The 19769-nt window shown below is 35.4% G+C and overlaps 1 protein-coding gene across 2 annotated transcripts in view; it reads right to left on the bottom strand.

Annotated features, from left to right (window-relative positions):
* The window catches only part of LOC149772633 (uncharacterized), a 50203-nt gene that overhangs the window by 28322 nt on the left and 2112 nt on the right, over positions 1 to 19769 (bottom strand). For both annotated transcript variants that reach the window (XR_016417652.1, XM_089947544.1), the window contains exons 2-3: positions 5427 to 5548; positions 243 to 442 (exon numbers count right to left, since the gene is read on the bottom strand). Coding sequence is in view for 1 of the 2 variants with exons in the window: in XM_089947544.1 (XP_089803670.1) it covers positions 243 to 442; positions 5427 to 5548 (322 nt within the window). In the remaining variant the exon portion in view is untranslated. The remainder of the gene's footprint in view (positions 1 to 242; positions 443 to 5426; positions 5549 to 19769) is intronic.

Here is a 19769-nt window from a genome sequence, read left to right as displayed (position 1 = left end):
GAGGTGATATTAAGATCTACTTAGTAAGTGATATTGATAAAACCATTCTACCCAGAACACCATACATGTTCTAGTATGGCTGTCTTACACATGCCAATTTTAATGAGTGTAGGTGACAAGTAATTTGAGACATTGAGAATGAACAAATACATAACAAATGTTATCTTCCCCTCACAAATTCCTTGGTGAGAGGATAAAAAGTAGACACATGCTTTAAACCAGTCAACAAGAAATGGACAAACCAACAAGCTCTGGGGTAAGAATTCCTTTCTCCTTAAAGTCAGACCATTTCTGTGTGATGGCACTATCAGTGGGGCTGTTTGATTGCGTGCCACTGTCCGGGGGACTTTCTGGTAGATTAGGATGAGCATTAATGAGGAGTTTCAGGGCATCAATCAACCACTTTGGATCCAACACAATATTCTCTCTTAATACTTCCATGCTGAAAAATAGTAGTATTTGGAATTAGGTAATGACACTTTTCTATTGGTTAAAAACTGAAACATTTTAAAGGATTTAAAATAAAGTACTAACTCATTTCTGTTGTACAAAAATAGCAGTATATCACTCGATTTGGAATTAAGTAATGACTAGTTTCTTTTTTATAATATAAGATTCATGCTTAAGACAGTAAGCTATTTAATTTTTGCTCCTCTGTTTCTCCCTTTCATTTTTCTGAAAAGAAAATAACAAATAATAATCAACCATACATACATCCATCCATAATACAGCCATCTATATATACGCATGTTCATACATGCATACATACATACATACATGCATGTATACATACATATATACATACTTACATACATACATACATGCATGTATACATACATACATACATACATGCATGTATACATACATACATACATGCATGTATACATACATACATAAATACATACATGCATGTATACATACATACATACATACATACATACATGCATGTATACATACATACATACATGCATGCATACATACATACATACATGCATGTATACATACATACATGCATGTATACATACATACATACATGCTTGAATATAGTTTTCAGTCCTGACAATTGTGTTTATTTTGGAGCAAGTAACTAAATCTGTGTGATTTTTTTCTAATAAAGACAAAATAAAATATTCAAAACTTTATATGCTTTTTATACATTATAGTCTAAGTAAAAATAATTTCAATTCATTGCAGCTACTGTTGAAGAACAAATTCCATAAAATTATTAAATCAAATGTCATACATAATCATGAACTTAATTTTCAAGCACTTTATAGTCCTGTATGTCCGTAACTAACTGTATCACCGTGCAGAGATTTGATATTTGACCTTTTGACCCCAAATGTACAGGCTTCTTCCTCAAAACACCTGCAGAGATCCACAAAGTCTGGTCCAGATATTTGATGTAGAACTTACGTACTCATGTCTTTGTGCAGAAACCATGCTATTCAGGAAGTCAAAGAAACCAATATCTTTGACCTTTTGCCATGAAAGTCGATCATTATAGGTATCATCCTTATGCCAAGAGAAAGGCAATCACAAAGAGTGTTAGCTGCAGTATAGAGAATTCAAGTTACTGAGCAGAATTTTCTTCTTCTTTCAGTCACTGAAGAATCTGCCAATTTTACCCCGAAATATATAGGGTTCATTATTACAAACATTCACATTTCACGTGCACCATGCAGAATGAGAAGTCTAAGAATTTGCATACTTGTTGGTTATATGGGTATATTGTGGGCTTCACAGTCAAAATGAAGTTCTAATTAATTGAAAATGCAAGCAAATTATCGGAGTTAGTGCACATTAATTTGGGATTGATGGAGACCATTATGTAAAAACTATACACCCTTTTCTTGACAGACTGTCTGTCAAAATGTACATCTTGCCTGGAATGTAGCACACTCAAACGAATATCACCTCTGAAGCTCTCCAGCAAAAGAGATTCAAACATGTACATGTGTGTCTCCTTGTCTCTGAAGGTATGCTACCACCAACATGTTTAGGGAAGAGACCATCACACAGCGACCTCTCATGAGCTGGATACACACATGCATGGATAAAAACACTGCTCTCATTCCCAAACTGTTGATGTGGAGGATAAGCCTGAAGAACAAGATCCTCCAACTCTAGTTGAGTGCTCAATCCTGAATCTGATGCATCTGCAAACAGGTAAGAAGTGAATTCAGGGGGTGCATGGGTACTTCGGCCAGATGCCAGTCATAACTTGCCCACCAATTTAGATCATGGTGGAATTCACAACCCAGAGAAACTGGATCAGTCAAAGGGTCCCTGTGAGGTTTCCAAGCTGCCAAGAGTATAAACTGGAAAGGATGCAAGTGAAGCCATTTATACTGCACCCTTTTGGAGATGGGAATATACCTTTTCCTTTAAATGGGCCAGATTTACCTGGTGGAAGTTACCTTTACTAGGGAAGGATGATCCTGGAATAGAAGCCAGTAACCCTCTCTTGTGATAGAGAAGGTCAAATTATCAACAGGAATGCCCAACCAAACTTGCTAAAAGATGTTTAGTCAAACACCATCGGGAACCAAAGGATGAGCCATTAACTGCTGGAAAGTGAGCAAGTTCCTTCGGCTATCCACCCTTTTCATTAGGAAAGTGTGTAGTTTTCATGTGATAATTGTCAAACAATGTCAGTGACTCAAATTATTGTAAAATGTGTAAGCACATTGGCAAGCTGCTAAAATGGCCAAAAATTCTAATTAGGTCACTGGCATATTAATACATATATACCAAAATTCCTTCCACTAGTTTAATGCAGAAAGCTTACATTTAATCCTGCTAGTTTTTGTCAAACATCCCAGATCTGCAAACCCTAATAAAACCTCAGTATGGCAGTCAATTTTTTTCCCCTAAGCTGGATCAGTTTTCATTAAGGCATAACAAAATATCATGTATGGCTATTGCAAAGCTGGAAAATATGCATTTAAAAATCCAGAAGTGTGAATCAAGATTGATGTTGTGATGTTGTGATAGTGAACTCAAACATTTGTAAAGTTTATCTAACATTTATTACATCCAATACAGTTTCATAAACTGAAATTCCAAACCCTACAAAGCTCAAATGGTTCTTAAGATCTTTCAATATCATGTAAACCTTTAAGAAAATATTTTATTTGCTATGACAATGGCAGTCATATTTCCTGCCATGTGACATACTCAAATAGACCCATGTTGTCCACTAAACATAACTGTTGCCATTCCTGACTTTTTCCCCAAGAATCTGAATATTTTCCTTTTATTCTTCTGTTCTATTAAATCTTCAAAGAGGTTTATTGTCCCTTTCCTCATGACATATTGCTTGTTGGATGCCAATTTTAGAAAACAAAATATACAGCTTGATTATGCACATGTTTTGCATCCCTAAACATGCATAGTTTAAAGCATCTAGGGTACTTTGCTAAAGTTGGTCTGGCGCCCTGAATAATTCCACTGAATACATATCAAAACCTTGGTCCGATTCAAACATGGACCTGCCAGTATTCAAATTTTACTGCAGTCAATCATATTTCCATAAGGTGTGCTTTTATTCAGTAGGTCCATATTTTAAGGATCATTTCTGTAAGACTTACAGCAAACTTTTAAGGGATGGCAGATCTGAAGTCTATACATAAAAGATCAAACACAAAATAATTTTTTTGAACTGGCCTGAAAATGGAATCTGGTCCTTTACATCTTACCATGAGAAAGTGGGCAAGATTTCATGGCTTTAAACTAGATAGCTACATGCTTTTGATTAAAAAGGGATTTAGGACAAATGTACAAAACTACACTATATACAGTACAGTTTTAAACTGGATAGCTCTTATGCTTTTACTGAAAATGGGATTTGAACTTTGGGGTATATAGTACAGCTCTACATTTCGCTCACAAGTAAAGGGCCAGAGTACCCAATAAGCACGCTAAGCACATGCTTAGAGCACCAGAATAAATTCAAATTAACTGTTCATGATAAAATTGAATGAATAATATAGGACCAATTTGATCTGCATGTACAATTATTTTGATTTGGAATCATGGCAACACTGTTATTTGCCCACCTTTTTAGCTTTTCATAGTGAAATTTTGGGGTTTCACATTCTTTTTTGGGGGGAGGTACCATAACATGTTCAATGTTTAGGGCCCTGGAAGGGCTTAATCTTGGCACTGGATGTATAAAACTCTGATGTATACAGTATAGCTCTAAACTGGACAGCATTTATGCTTTTGCTCATAAATGGATTTGGAACTGATGTACAGAACCAATGGGTACACAATACAACTCTAAATTGTGCAGCATGTATGCATTGGTAAAAAACTTTGGAATAGATTTATGAACAGTGAAGCATAGAGTACAGCTCTAATTTGATAACATTTATGCTTTTGCTCAAAAAGATGTGCAGATATATAGATTGGCAGCAACAAAACATATGCTCTTTCTGCAATGACAGTGGATGTATTAAACCTAACCAATTATGGTGTTAAAGGATTCTTTTCTTACGGTCCTTTGTGACATCACAACACATCTTGTGAGTTTTTAAGTTACAACACTCATTAAGGATGTTCTGTTGGTGTTTTCGGATTAAATTCATCAATCAGAGCACTTGAGTACATGAATGGTGTTTAAAATAATCACTGTACTGTGGAGATCTGCTAACCATAACAAAACCTTCTCAGTAAGACATTCTGTATTTCTCTACAAGTCAGATCAATTTTCAGCTGTATTTGAAACGTTAAGTGTAATTTGATGCAGCAATGATAAACAATATGTTCAACTAAAAAAGCTTTTAAAATACACTTTGACCTTAGGTACTTCCAGTATATTTTCATGTAGTCAGGTTTTTTGTAAATTTCACTAGGCAGAGGCAATCATATCTACTGCCATATGGCATGCTCAAATCAGCATAGTATGATGCCCAATACACATAAGTGTTGCCCTTCCTGCAAGTTTTCCCATGGAACTGGAATATTCCTTTTACAAGTCTGTGCTGATTGTTTGAATCCTTTTTATAAGACCAATTGTCCTTTCACTTACATTATATTTTCATTTATTGGACATTTGAAAAATACCATAAACAACAGTTTGATCATGCAAACATTATGTATGAAATTTTGTATGACAAACATGGACAGATGAAATGCTTCAGAGATATTCCTGTAAAGTAAACCCGGTACCCTGACAAACTCCACATAATCTTGAATAAAATCCAGATACAGATTAAATCCAAACAAGAAAATATCAAATTCCAATTTTTTTTGCTTTCACATAATTTGCCACAATTCATCAAGTCTATAGGTCAAGGGTAATTTTAGTAACTGTATAGGTCAGCAGGTTTGATACTTGCAACTTGTCAACACAGCACTTGCATCATGACAGAAAAGTACCATAAAATTATGCAAGACTGTTACCTTTCTTATAATCTCACCTGAAGTAGATGATTGTTCCTGTTTCATGTAGATATTTAAGAAACAGATCCATCTCTTCACTGTCTTTTATTTGGACAGTTCCTTCCCTGTTTAACTCTTCCACATTACTGCGAGAAATCACCTGCAATGACAAGTTTTCAAAGCTCTTAATTTGACTAATTTTACTGAATTTATGAATAATTTCTTTTTTATCTGCTTTAAACTGCCATTATGGCATGTAATCTAATTTGACCATGCCAATATTCAAATAGATAAACGTATCTTATTTTGACCTTGCCAATAATCTTGAAGACATAGATATCCAAAATTTTACCTAACCAATATTCAAGTTGATATAGGTATTCTTATTCAACCTTGCCTATATCCAAGTGAGATTACAGCTTGCTTGATCACTTTGCTTTATCACTTCAATAATTTGTTCTGCAACAACTGTATGCGTACACTACAGGTAACATAAATGACCTTGCCAATACCCATGTGAACTTACAACATGGCCTGATAACCTAACTCATGTAAGCAATAGCATGGCAGAAAGCATAGTTAATTCATGAAAATTGTAAGTATTCATGTACTGAAACCATGGAGTGGAAAGAAAGTTTGGACCACTTAGCTGCTGATCAAAACATGTTGCTTCACATTTGAAGGTGTCTTTCAAAAATATGCTTGCGTTTTTTTATAAAACTAAATTGAATAGCCAACACCTGGCAAAGAGCAGTGGAAATTTATGTTTATTAGTATGCATAGTTTGCTCTATGACTTGATGGATATCATAATGTTGGATGTGTGATCTGGTTCCCAAGGCCTGTAGTTTTTGTCTTTTGGCACTGAATGAAATTTTCATGTACATTTCTGACAGAAAAAAAACTGAATAGTTGTTTGACAAAAAATATTTCTTTTAAGTTGAAAATATGATATCAAATTTCCTGGCAAGAAACAACTACAAAATATGCAATAAACATTGAGCCTTGTGTTTTCTCTGCCCAATGGAAACTTGGCCCTTTGTTTGCAACTTAGAATATGTTAATACCCACCCTTAAAGTATATATTTATATTTATAATTACTTGCCGCTACAACGGGAGCTAATATATGCATTCATCATTGGATTCTTGGGTCTATCCTTACCCTCCTGGAATCATTACTTATAAACAACTGTATTCACCAATAAGGGTGGTCATGGTAGATCCCGTGTGGGTTCAAATCCCACCACCGGTCAGCCCGGATCAGCTACCACATTACAATGTTATGCTACTATTATTAACTCTGTTTTAGATCAACATGCTTCTATAAAAACTAAATGAGTTTAACACCCTCAGCAACCTATATGACACCTCAGAAATCGATGAAGCAAGATGAGATTGGGACTATTTCCACTGGCATAAAAGGAGTACTGCTTAGATTAAATGTGCTGAAAGAAATTATTACAAAACATCAGTTGAAATGCAGAAAGTCCAACAGGGATGTGGAAAAATCAGAGGGACCCAAACTAAAACAGTAAGCTACCAAATCAACTAATAACTGACGGGACACTAATTTATGATATAGATGGTATTGTTAACAGATCCAGCAAGCACTTTATTAATGATGTAACAAACATAACTTCCAATATATATTGAATACTAATTTTTAAAAAAATACTAAGTTAAAAGAGTTTATTGAATGTAAAAGCCATGAAAATGAACAGTTCACCATTCCATTTATGTCATGTGTAGAAGTAGTAAGTGAACTAAAAAAAGTTTTAATTATAAGAAATTAACCAAGTGGATCAGATAGGTCCATTCATCTTAAAAGAATGTGCTGAAATTATTGCTTCACCTCTTACCTACATAATTAAGCAAAGCACTGGAGAATCTTCCATCTCAATTAAATTCTGTCTATTAATAAAATGGCTTCAAAATCAAATCCAGATAATTACTGACCAATATATATTCTGTATATACAAACTGTTTGAAAGATATCTTTCCAAGCATCTCAGTGTCTTTCATACTTTTCATACCTTTCAAAGTACACATAAATTCACCCTTCCAAATCAGGATTTAGACAGAACCACTCCTGTCAGTCTGCATAAAAAAAACCCATTAATGAGTAGCTGCTTGCAATGGACATTCAGAATTGGTTGGAACTATATATCTTTATCACTCTCATCGTTCAAATCATACCCATCCGATAGAAGCCAACATGCTGTTATCGGTTATATTAAATCAGAGATGTCCATCAATAAAGGAGTTCCACAGGGATTCATTTTAAGGCCTGTATTATATATATTGTTTATAATTGACATACCGCTGTATGCACAGCATTCAAAAACTAAGCTATACGCTGATGATACTACTTTGCATAAGTCTCATACTAATATTACCATGTTAAATAAACAATTGGGCCAAGATTTATATGAAATATCAACACTGTTGCTAACTGAATATGTTTATCAATCCACTAAAAACCAAGGTACCGTTGCTTGGAACTAGGCAATGATTATCAGTGAACAGATATCCAAATCTTGAGCAGTATTTTAAGATATCCAAATTAAAAATGTTGACAAAATACTTTTGGGAGTTCATAGTGTTAAGAACCTAAATTAGTGCAGCAAGCTCAATATTGTTTTCTTTTACGGAGGAGAACAAGTTATCTAACACTTAACCATCGGAAATTATTATTATGCATTCTTAACGTTCTTTACAACTGCTGCACAATGTGGGGAAATAGACTTGATACCAATATTCAAACAATACACAAACTTCAAAAAGGTAGCAAGACTTATCGTAGATTTGCAATTTGATACACCTTCCAAAATTCTATTCTCAGAATAGAAATGGTTGAAATTTGAATGTACAGATTAACCTACCACAAGTCATTATTAATCATGAATGTTAAGAATGAATGTTTCCCTCAATATCTACATGCGATATGTTTCATGTTATGTCATAAAAATAACACCAAGAATATAAATTGAGACAAAAATCAATGATCAGTGAGGATACCATTTCCAAAAACTTAACAGTTTAAAAAATCATCTGCTTAATCTGGTGCTATTTTATGGCACGAACTCTCCATAGCCATTATATCAGAAACAAATTTAAAAGTGCTCAAAATAAAACTATAACCATTATCTTGAAGGTCAGTTGTCATTCTAAATAATGATATGTTGATACATGCTCTCCATTTTGCTATGTTAATGTACATACTTCATATATACTGTGGGCCTCTGGGAGAATAGTATATTATGCTCAGTTGCCCTCATAAAAAAAGAGTCTTTCTTAGTAGTAGTAGTAGTAATAGTAGTATTACTGGATTTTTGTAGGTTAATGCATTTACATGTGACAACACAAACAGCAAATATTTCTAGCACATTATTATGTGATTACCATTTTTCAGTTTGTTGCTTTGCTCTGGTAATTGGTCAAGATCAGATTTACTAGCTGGATTATTCTGTGTGGGATCTATCATGATCAGTTTGAATGGCATACTTAGAGGAATATACATTGATCAGACATTGATTGGAGTAGATGATGGATATAAACAGATTGCATGGACTGATTGGGGTACATGGAGGGATATACATTGATCAGACAGATTGACTGGAGTATATGATGGATATAAACAGATTGCATGGACTGATTGGGGTACATGGAGGGATATAAATTAATCAGACAGATTGACTGGAGCATATGATTTATATAAACAGATTGCATGGACTGATTGGGGTACATGGAGGGATATAAATTGATCAGACAGATTGATTGGAGTATATGATGGATATAAACAGATTGCATGGACTGATTGGGGTACATGGAGGGATATACATTGAACAGACAGATTGACTGGAGTATATGATGGATATAAACAGATTGCATGGACTGATTGGGGTACATGGAGGGATATAAATTGATCAGACAGATTGACTGGAGCATGTGATGGATATAAACAGATTGCATGGACTGACTGGGGCACATGGAGGGATATACATTGAACAGACAGATTGACTGGAGTATATGATGGATATAAACGGATTACATGGACTGATTGGGGTACATGGAGGGATATACATTGATCAGACAGATTGACTGGAGTATATGATGGATATAAACAGATGGCATGGATTGATTGGGGCACATGGAGGGATATACATTGATCAGACAGATTGACTGGAGTATATGATGGATATAAACAGATTGCATGGACTGATTGGGGTACATGGAGGGATATACATTGATCAGACAGATTGACTGGAGTATATGATGGATATAAACAGATTGCATGGACTGATTGGGGTACATGGAGGGATATACATTGACCAGACAGATTGACTGGAGTATATGATGGATATAAACAGATGGCATGGATTTATTGGGGCACATGGAGGGATATACATTGATCAGACAGATTGACTGGAGTATATGATGGATATAAACAGATGGCATGGATTGATTGGGGTACATGGAGGGATATACATTGACCAGACAGATTGACTGGAGTATATGATGGATATAAACGAATTACATGGACTGATTGGGGTACATGGAGGGATATACATTGATCAGACAGATTGACTGGAGTTTATGATGGATATAAACAGATGGCATGGACTGATTGGGGTACATGGAGGGATATAAATTGATCAGACCGATTGATTGGAGTATATGATGGATATAAACAGATTGCATGGACTGATTGGGGTACATGGAGGGATATACATTGACCAGACAGATTGACTGGAGTATATGATGGATATAAACGGATTACATGGACTGATTGGGGTACATGGAGGGATATAAATTGATCAGACAGATTGACTGGAGCATGTGATGGATATAAACAGATTGCATGGACTGACTGGGGTACATGGAGGGATATACATTGAACAGACAGATTGATTGGAGTATATGATGGATATAAACAGATTGCATGGACTGATTGGGGTACATGGAGGGATAGACATTGACCAGACAGATTGACTGGAGTATATGATGGATATAAACGAATTACATGGACTGATTGGGGTACATGGAGGGATATACATTGATCAGACAGATTGACTGGAGTTTATGATGGATATAAACAGATGGCATGGACTGATTGGGGTACATGGAGGGATATAAATTGATCAGACCGATTGATTGGAGTATATGATGGATATAAACAGATTGCATGGACTGATTGGGGTACATGGAGGGATATACATTGACCAGACAGATTGACTGGAGTATATGATGGATATAAACAGATGGCATGGATTTATTGGGGCACATGGAGGGATATACATTGATCAGACAGATTGACTGGAGTATATGATGGATATAAACAGATGGCATGGATTGATTGGGGTACATGGAGGGATATACATTGACCAGACAGATTGACTGGAGTATATGATGGATATAAACGAATTACATGGACTGATTGGGGTACATGGAGGGATATACATTGATCAGACAGATTGACTGGAGTTTATGATGGATATAAACAGATGGCATGGACTGATTGGGGTACATGGAGGGATATACATTGATCAGACCGATTGATTGGAGTATATGATGGATATAAACAGATTGCATGGACTGATTGGGGTACATGGAGGGATATACATTGACCAGACAGATTGACTGGAGTATATGATGGATATAAACAGATGGCATGGATTGATTGGGGTACATGGAGGGATATAAATTGATCAGACAGATTGACTGGAGCATGTGATGGATATAAACAGATTGCATGGACTGACTGGGGTACATGGAGGGATATACATTGAACAGACAGATTGATTGGAGTATATGATGGATATAAACAGATTGCATGGACTGATTGGGGTACATGGAGGGATATAAATTGATCAGACAGATTGACTGGAGTATATGATGGATATAAACAGATTGCATGGACTGATTGGGGTACAAGGAGAGATATGCATTGACCAGACAGATTGACTGGAGTATATGATGGATATAAACGAATTACATGGACTGATTGGGGTACATGGAGGGATATACATTGATCAGACAGATTGACTGGAGTTTATGATGGATATAAACAGATGGCATGGATTGATTGGGGTACATGGAGGGATATACATTGACCAGACAGATTGACTGGAGTATATGATGGATATAAACAGATGGCATGGATTGATTGGGGTACATGGAGGGATATACATTGACCAGACAGATTGACTGGAGTATATGATGGATATAAACAGATGGCATGGATTGATTGGGGCACATGGAGGGATATACATTGATCAGACAGATTGACTGGAGTATATGATGGATATAAACAGATGGCATGGATTGATTGGGGTACATGGAGGGATATAAACTGATCAGACAGATTGACTGGAGTATATGATGGATATAAACAGATGGCATGGATTGATTGGGGTACATGGAGGGATATACATTGACCAGACAGATTGACTGGAGTATATGATGGATATAAACAGATTGCATGGACTGATTGGGGTACATGGAGGGATATACATTGACCAGACAGATTGACTGGAGTATATGATGGATATAAACAGATGGCATGGATTGATTGGGGCACATGGAGGGATATACATTGATCAGACAGATTGACTGGAGTATATGATGGATATAAACAGATGGCATGGATTGACTGGGGTACATGGAGGGATATAAATTGATCAGACAGATTGACTGGAGCATGTGATGGATATAAACAGATTGCATGGACTGACTGGGGTACATGGAGGGATATACATTGAACAGACAGATTGATTGGAGTATATGATGGATATAAACAGATTGCATGGACTGATTGGGGTACATGGAGGGATATAAATTGATCAGACAGATTGACTGGAGTATATGATGGATATAAACAGATTGCATGGACTGATTGGGGTACAAGGAGAGATATGCATTGACCAGACAGATTGACTGGAGTATATGATGGATATAAACGAATTACATGGACTGATTGGGGTACATGGAGGGATATACATTGATCAGACAGATTGACTGGAGTTTATGATGGATATAAACAGATGGCATGGATTGATTGGGGTACATGGAGGGATATACATTGACCAGACAGATTGACTGGAGTATATGATGGATATAAACAGATGGCATGGATTGATTGGGGTACATGGAGGGATATACATTGACCAGACAGATTGACTGGAGTATATGATGGATATAAACAGATGGCATGGATTGATTGGGGCACATGGAGGGATATACATTGATCAGACAGATTGACTGGAGTATATGATGGATATAAACAGATGGCATGGATTGATTGGGGTACATGGAGGGATATAAACTGATCAGACAGATTGACTGGAGTATATGATGGATATAAACAGATGGCATGGATTGATTGGGGTACATGGAGGGATATACATTGACCAGACAGATTGACTGGAGTATATGATGGATATAAACAGATTGCATGGACTGATTGGGGTACATGGAGGGATATACATTGACCAGACAGATTGACTGGAGTATATGATGGATATAAACAGATGGCATGGATTGATTGGGGCACATGGAGGGATATACATTGATCAGACAGATTGACTGGAGTATATGATGGATATAAACAGATGGCATGGATTGACTGGGGTACATGGAGGGATATAAATTGATCAGACAGATTGACTGGAGTATATGATGGATATAAACAGATGGCATGGATTGATTGGGGTACATGGAGGGATATAAACTGATCAGACAGATTGACTGGAGTATATGATGGATATAAACAGATTGCATGGACTGATTGGGGTACATGGAGGGAAAAAATGCAAAAATGTATGAAACATTTTTCTAATGATGAAGTGTTAGCACAATACCATTTTCATATTGTGATAAGTGTTGACATAGTGCCAACATCAATGCACTAAAATGATTCGTTGACTAAATAACTGTGTCTTCATATCAATTCTAATTCAACTGTTTCAGTGTAACACATTTTGATTGAATAGTTGGATATATTTTGAAATTCAGATGACATTCATTATAGACAGCGAGATTCTATACATTCCTGCCAATTAATTTAGGTGGAAAACTTTTGACTTTCACCATCATGATCTTCATTATTCTATCTCTCTCTCTCTTCCTCTCTCTCTCTGTCAGACATATGCTTTTTGACTTAAAATGAGCCTCATCTTCATTTGTGAGTACCATAGATTTGGCTAATGTTCAGTCCTAATTCTTCATAAACTAGCTTTTAGGTCCAGTCCAGTCACTTATGAAACCTCTAAATGCAATCAATATATCTGTACATTATTATTCTGCAATATGTATAAGCTAACCATATACTAAAGACAGAGTGTATTTACTTGTTTTCCTTTTTCTGTGTAGATGTATTGGATGGATAGCACATTCAACATTTTGTGGAATGATGATACTTTTAAGGTCACAGAAAGAAAGTTAAATTTTTAATGCCATTTTCTAAATTTGATAGCAGTGCTTACCACAGGTGTTAAATGTATCAAGATGTTTACACTTTACAATGGTCTCTTGTGTTCTGATAATTATGTCTAGACCTACCAAACCTAACATGACCTTCTCAGTAAAGCAGTTAATATTTGTCCAGACTTGCCAGCTCTAAACTTCTACGTAAGGAAGTTTATAATGTTCTGGACCAGCTAACCTTAAGATGACCTTTGTAAGGCAGTTTATATTTGTTCCTTACCTGCCAACACTAACAAGGCTTTCTAAGGAAGGTTTCTGATATCTTTCCACATATGCCTACCTTAACAATACCTTTGTAGCAAGGCAGTTGATACTCTTCAGCAAGATAGGCACAATGTGTTGAAAAGATATTATAATGAAATAGCATAAACTGCTATAATAGTTAACTTAGTGAACCAGACTGAAAACTTCAGAAGTGTGATGTGATGCAGCAGAGGTAAATATTATGCTGAACTAAAAGGTTTGTGTAGGACACTTTGACCTTTATGACTTCTATTTACAGTTTCAGAAAATGCAGTTTTAAATGCCAAGAGCTTCATGGCTTCCTGTTAGGTATTTCAACCGGGTACAAAGCATGGGTTGTTTTTCATTTCATGTCTTGATGACAATCATCTGTTGTAGAGCATATTTCATGAAATCATGTTTCAGTTGGGGAATTCAACAAGCAAAAGGAATTTCATTTTATACATTATATTACACACTGAATCCTAGCTCTATAATTTGCCCACGGTCACAAATATAACTAATGGAACTCACATAAAGGATTCCTTGGGAAACGTTTGAGGTTTACTGGAGTGGTAAACTAATTGAAAAATTCTATCATTTGTTGGCAATAATATGTCTCTAGTATACACGTCAAACTGCACAAAACCTACATTATATAATCTAATCATTTCTATACATCCTCTCTCTACATGCTCAGATGAATTCAGCTAATTATATTTCTCAATCGTATTTCAATTTTGCTTTTTGATAAATCTCAATATGTTTTCAATCAAGATGCCAAAATGTTTGAAAACTTCTATTGGGTACCATTTGATCCTTACAATCGGTTACCTGGGTACCCGATCAAGGGGAGATTTTATTCACCATGATAAGCAATGAATTTAGACCTAAATGCAATGAATTCTGATTTTTCCAGCATTGTTCATCAACTATCATATTTACTAGAAGTAATTACTGCCAGATCTGTTTATATTCATCAATGGTAAGTCTTCACAATACAGCTAGATCCTATGTATTCATATCAATTATTGTAAAACATATTCTACCAGATCATTTTAGTCATAGAACTTACATATGGTATTGCAGGATCATATTTATTCGTAGCAATTTAAAAACAAGTCTGGCAAATCCAATTCATTCATGTTAAGTACAGATAGTACTGTCAGGTCCAATTTATTCATAGCATTTAGAGACATTACTGATAAATCCAATGTTTTCATGACAGTTGTAGATAGCACTGAAAGATCCAGTTCATTAATGGAAATAGTATTTATAGAACTGCTATATTTAATAAACAAATATCAATTACAAACAGTACAGGCAAATCCAATTCATACAAGGCAATTACAGATAGTGCTGATGAGTCCAATTCGTCCATGACATTTACAGATTATAGTACTATTAAATCTAAATCATGATAGTTGTATACAGCACTACAATATCTAATACAACCATGCTAATTACAGACTGATGGATTCAAATCATTCATGGCAACTACAGATAGCTGTCTACAAATCAATTTCATTCACGATAATTGATAGCAGTCTTATATCCCAAAATTTCAAATACTGACGTCACACCTAAAGTTAATTTAGCAAATGCTCCATGCAACTTGACCTTTAGTCTTGATAGATAGATCGATAGATTTCTCATAGTAACCTACTAATGAAAACGGGAGATATTTACTATTTTTCAAAAACTAAATATAAATATAAGGCAACATGGGTAGAAAACTGAAGATTATGGTCCTTTAAAATAAACTACTTTAAACAAGAGTGGAACATCAGATAGGTGGACAGCTGGACATAGTGACTGCTATGTCTCATTATTTGTGAAATTAATCACAGGCAAGACATACAATACAGTGAATCATGTAATTCTAACCTGGGATTTAATCACCTGTAATCACATTCAATCTACTAAAAATTCTGACCCCATGTGTGTGATAAATATGTGTATGAAAAGAAAAATGCATGTTCCTATAAATATTTTTCCAAAGTATTCCTCTAAATCTCCATTTAAAATATAGTTGAAGGGATATTTAAAAAGACTTGTTTTATTAGTCACTTTTGTAGATTTAACACAAAAAGTATCAGTTTTGAATGACTATGTGTTACAAATCTGTATGACTATGTGCAAGCTCCAGTCTTCATGATTGTGTGTGTATTCCAAACATATGCATGAATATGTGCAGACTCCACACAATCTACATGACTGTGCATACTCACCACATTCTGCATGACTATGTGCCAACTCCATAAAATCTAAATGACTGTGCATACTGTAACAAGTCTGCATGACTATGTGCAAAATCCATAATTCTTCATGACCATGTGCATACTCCATAAACCTGCATCACTATGCACAAACTCCACATAATAATATTCATGAAATGTGTGTACTCCACAAATCTTCATGACTATGTGCATCCTCCACGCAATTTGCCTTAATACGTAAATACTCAACACAATCTGCATGACTGTGTGCATACTCAACAAAATCTGCATGACTATCTGCATGATTCACACACTTTTTATTGACTCTGTGTGCGTGTGTGTGTGTGTGTGATTAGGATTTAGCTTTAAAAAAAAATTCAGTCATATCGCTACGATGTCAGCAGTGTGGCATTGTATAGTGATGTCCAGCACTAGGGCATCATGCCACAAACATGTAGCATGATGTCCCACCCAGTCACATTATCCTGACACCAGGCCAACCAGTCCTAACACTAACCTCTTAATGCTGAGCACCAAGTGAGGCAGCTGTTAGTACCATTTTTGTAAGTCTTTGGTATGACTCAGCCAGGGATCAAACCCATGGCCTCCCGCTTCCGAGACAGACGCTCTAACCACTAGGCCACCGGAGCGGTCTTTTCTGACTGTGCATTCTCAATAAAATTTGCATGTCTATGTGCATACTGAACACAATCTTCATGATTATGTGCATACTCAATACAACCTGCATGACTATGAGCAAAATCAAGTCTTCATCTGTGTGACTATGCTCAAACTCCACATATTCTTCACAACTATGTGCATACTACATAAATCTGCCTCACTATGCACAAACTCCACACAATACTCATGACTATGTGCATCCTCTACACAATCTTCATGTATATGTGCATATGCAACACATTCTACATGTCTATGTGCATACTCAACAAATCTTGATGACTATTCATACTCAACACAATTTGCATGACAATTTACATGACTGTGAAAACTCCACATAATCTTCATGACTATGTACATACTCAACACAACCTGCATGAATATGTGCATGCTCTACACAATCTGTCTGACAATGTACATGACTGTGTGCACACTCCACATAGTCTTCATGACTATGTACATACTCCCTACAATCTGCATGATTATATGCATACACAACTTAATTTGCATGACTACATTGTGTATTCTACCCAAAATGCATAACTATGTATTCACAAAATATATGCAGTTCATTAAAGTATGGTAACAGTCAACCCCAAAACAACATGTTTGCATTAAAGCACATGGATGATACCATAAAGATAAAAAAAATCTCACAACTACCAAGATCAGACAAAATATTTAATTAAAATCTTAGTCTGGTGCTCTGAAGTATAACAGGAATGATCGTGAAATTAATATACCAATCTCTAAAGCACCATGCATGTCATGATGGCTAACTGACATGGAATGATAGCACATCACACCATATTATTTTAGTGTTCAATTTACAGTGTGACAATTGTGTGGAATTTCTATAAAGTGCTTTTCTATGAAACAGTAAACAAACATTAAAAAAATCTGAAAAATGTTTCCCAGATGAAATTCCTGAAGAAGACCTCCCTTGAAGGGACTGTAAGAGAATTTCCAGGAATTTAAGATAAGATTGCTTCTTCTTTTTAAGTGCTAACTTTGAAACCATTTTTGGTATTTTTTGAGCAACACAATTTTCAAATGAGCAACTGTGATGGACATACTGGATGTATGATCAGCACCATTTTCAAATAGGACAAACTAAATTACAAGACTTTATGTTGAAAGTCCCATGCCAGTAACACCTTCCAATTATAACACCCAAACAGTTCAACTGAAAAATAGAATAAATACTAAATAAGCTTATTCGTTTACATGTTTGAACAAAGTTCAAATCAGGCATTTGACATAAAAGATTTTCAAAATGGCCATCATTACAGTCATATTTGATATAACATTGGCATTTGTATTCAAGATTTAGGTTTTCGGTAAATACCCATGTTGATATCACCACTAATTCTTGCCAGTAGTCTTTGGTAAATACTCCATTTATGAGTAGTAACAAGCTTGCTGCCAAGGCATACATATTTGAGGTCATATTGGCACCAGTATCATTTAAGAACAACTATTTATGACTATTAGTCTTATGGTGAAATGCAAGGTCAAACCTACTTTCTATTTAGGAGTAGCAATTTTCAAGATGGCTTCCATGGTAACCATAATGAGTGTTAGAGTGACAACATTTTTAGTTTGATGCAATAAGACATTATAAAAAGTTGATACAACTTTCCATCTAGGAGGAACAACTATAATAATATTCTTTAGATGGGCACTGGGGACCATTCTTGATGTCAGATCAGTACAATATTCACTTAAGACCAACTAGATTCCATCCAAAGTCTACCATGGAAACCCTTGCTGATATCATTTTTCATTTAGGTGGACACAGTTAGTCATAACAAGATTTTCAAGATGGTTGCTCTGATGGTCATATTTGATATAACATCAGCATGGCTTTCCATTATGAACAACAATATATCTCAAGACTTTCAGTGAAAATATACGCTCATATGACCAATTCAAAAAGATCTGAAATAATCAAACTTTTTACATGATGCTGTCATAATGGCTGTCCAGCAACACCATTTTCATGTCGGACAAAAACTAGATATCATATGAAGTTTTCTTTTGCAAACCCCATACTGATATGACTTTGTATATATAAAAGTAGTGACAAGATTTTCAAAATGAAAGTTATGGTAGTTATATCCTATGTCACATCAACAATATTTTCATTCAGGACCAACTAGACTTAGTAATTCTAAGTTAAAACTCTTTCACTGATGTGACCCTAACTACCACTCAGGAATACCGTTACCAAGACGTTCAATATGTCCACTGTCTGGCCAAGTGCCAACAATTTCATGTAGGGACAAAATCTTCTGGTGATAACCTGATGGTGATATGAACATCCATTTAGCCATTGTTATAATATTTTCAGGACATAATACATGTCCAATTAGTAACATTTTCACCAGTGGCCAGCTAAACCATGAGATGAAAGTATAACCTCTGTTTAGTTTAGAAGTTTTGATAATTTGTGCTAATGGATGATAAATAATATGTCATCCCAGAAGCACTTCTAGTATACAATGAGTAGAGCTAAGACTTAAATTGCATAATGTCCAAGAATAGATTATAAAAAATTTGGAGTTGGGTCATGCTTATATGGAGGAAAAAAACAACTGATGAAACGTGAATTCTATGATGGGTTAAGAGACAACAAAGAATCTATAATACCCTAAATCTTAAAATGAAAGAAAAAATAAATACCGAAAGAGCTTATCTCTGTTTGCGTATTTCAAATATGTCTGAATAAGGCATCTGGTTTAACATTTCAGACACAGACACACATCTCAACACAAT

The sequence above is a fragment of the Sinohyriopsis cumingii genome, unplaced genomic scaffold (genome assembly GCF_028554795.1).
Source record: "Sinohyriopsis cumingii isolate HCF-2022 unplaced genomic scaffold, ASM2855479v2 utg001328l, whole genome shotgun sequence".
Lineage (NCBI taxonomy): Eukaryota > Metazoa > Mollusca > Bivalvia > Unionida > Unionidae > Sinohyriopsis > Sinohyriopsis cumingii.
This window is presented reverse-complemented; position numbering and strand designations above follow the sequence as displayed.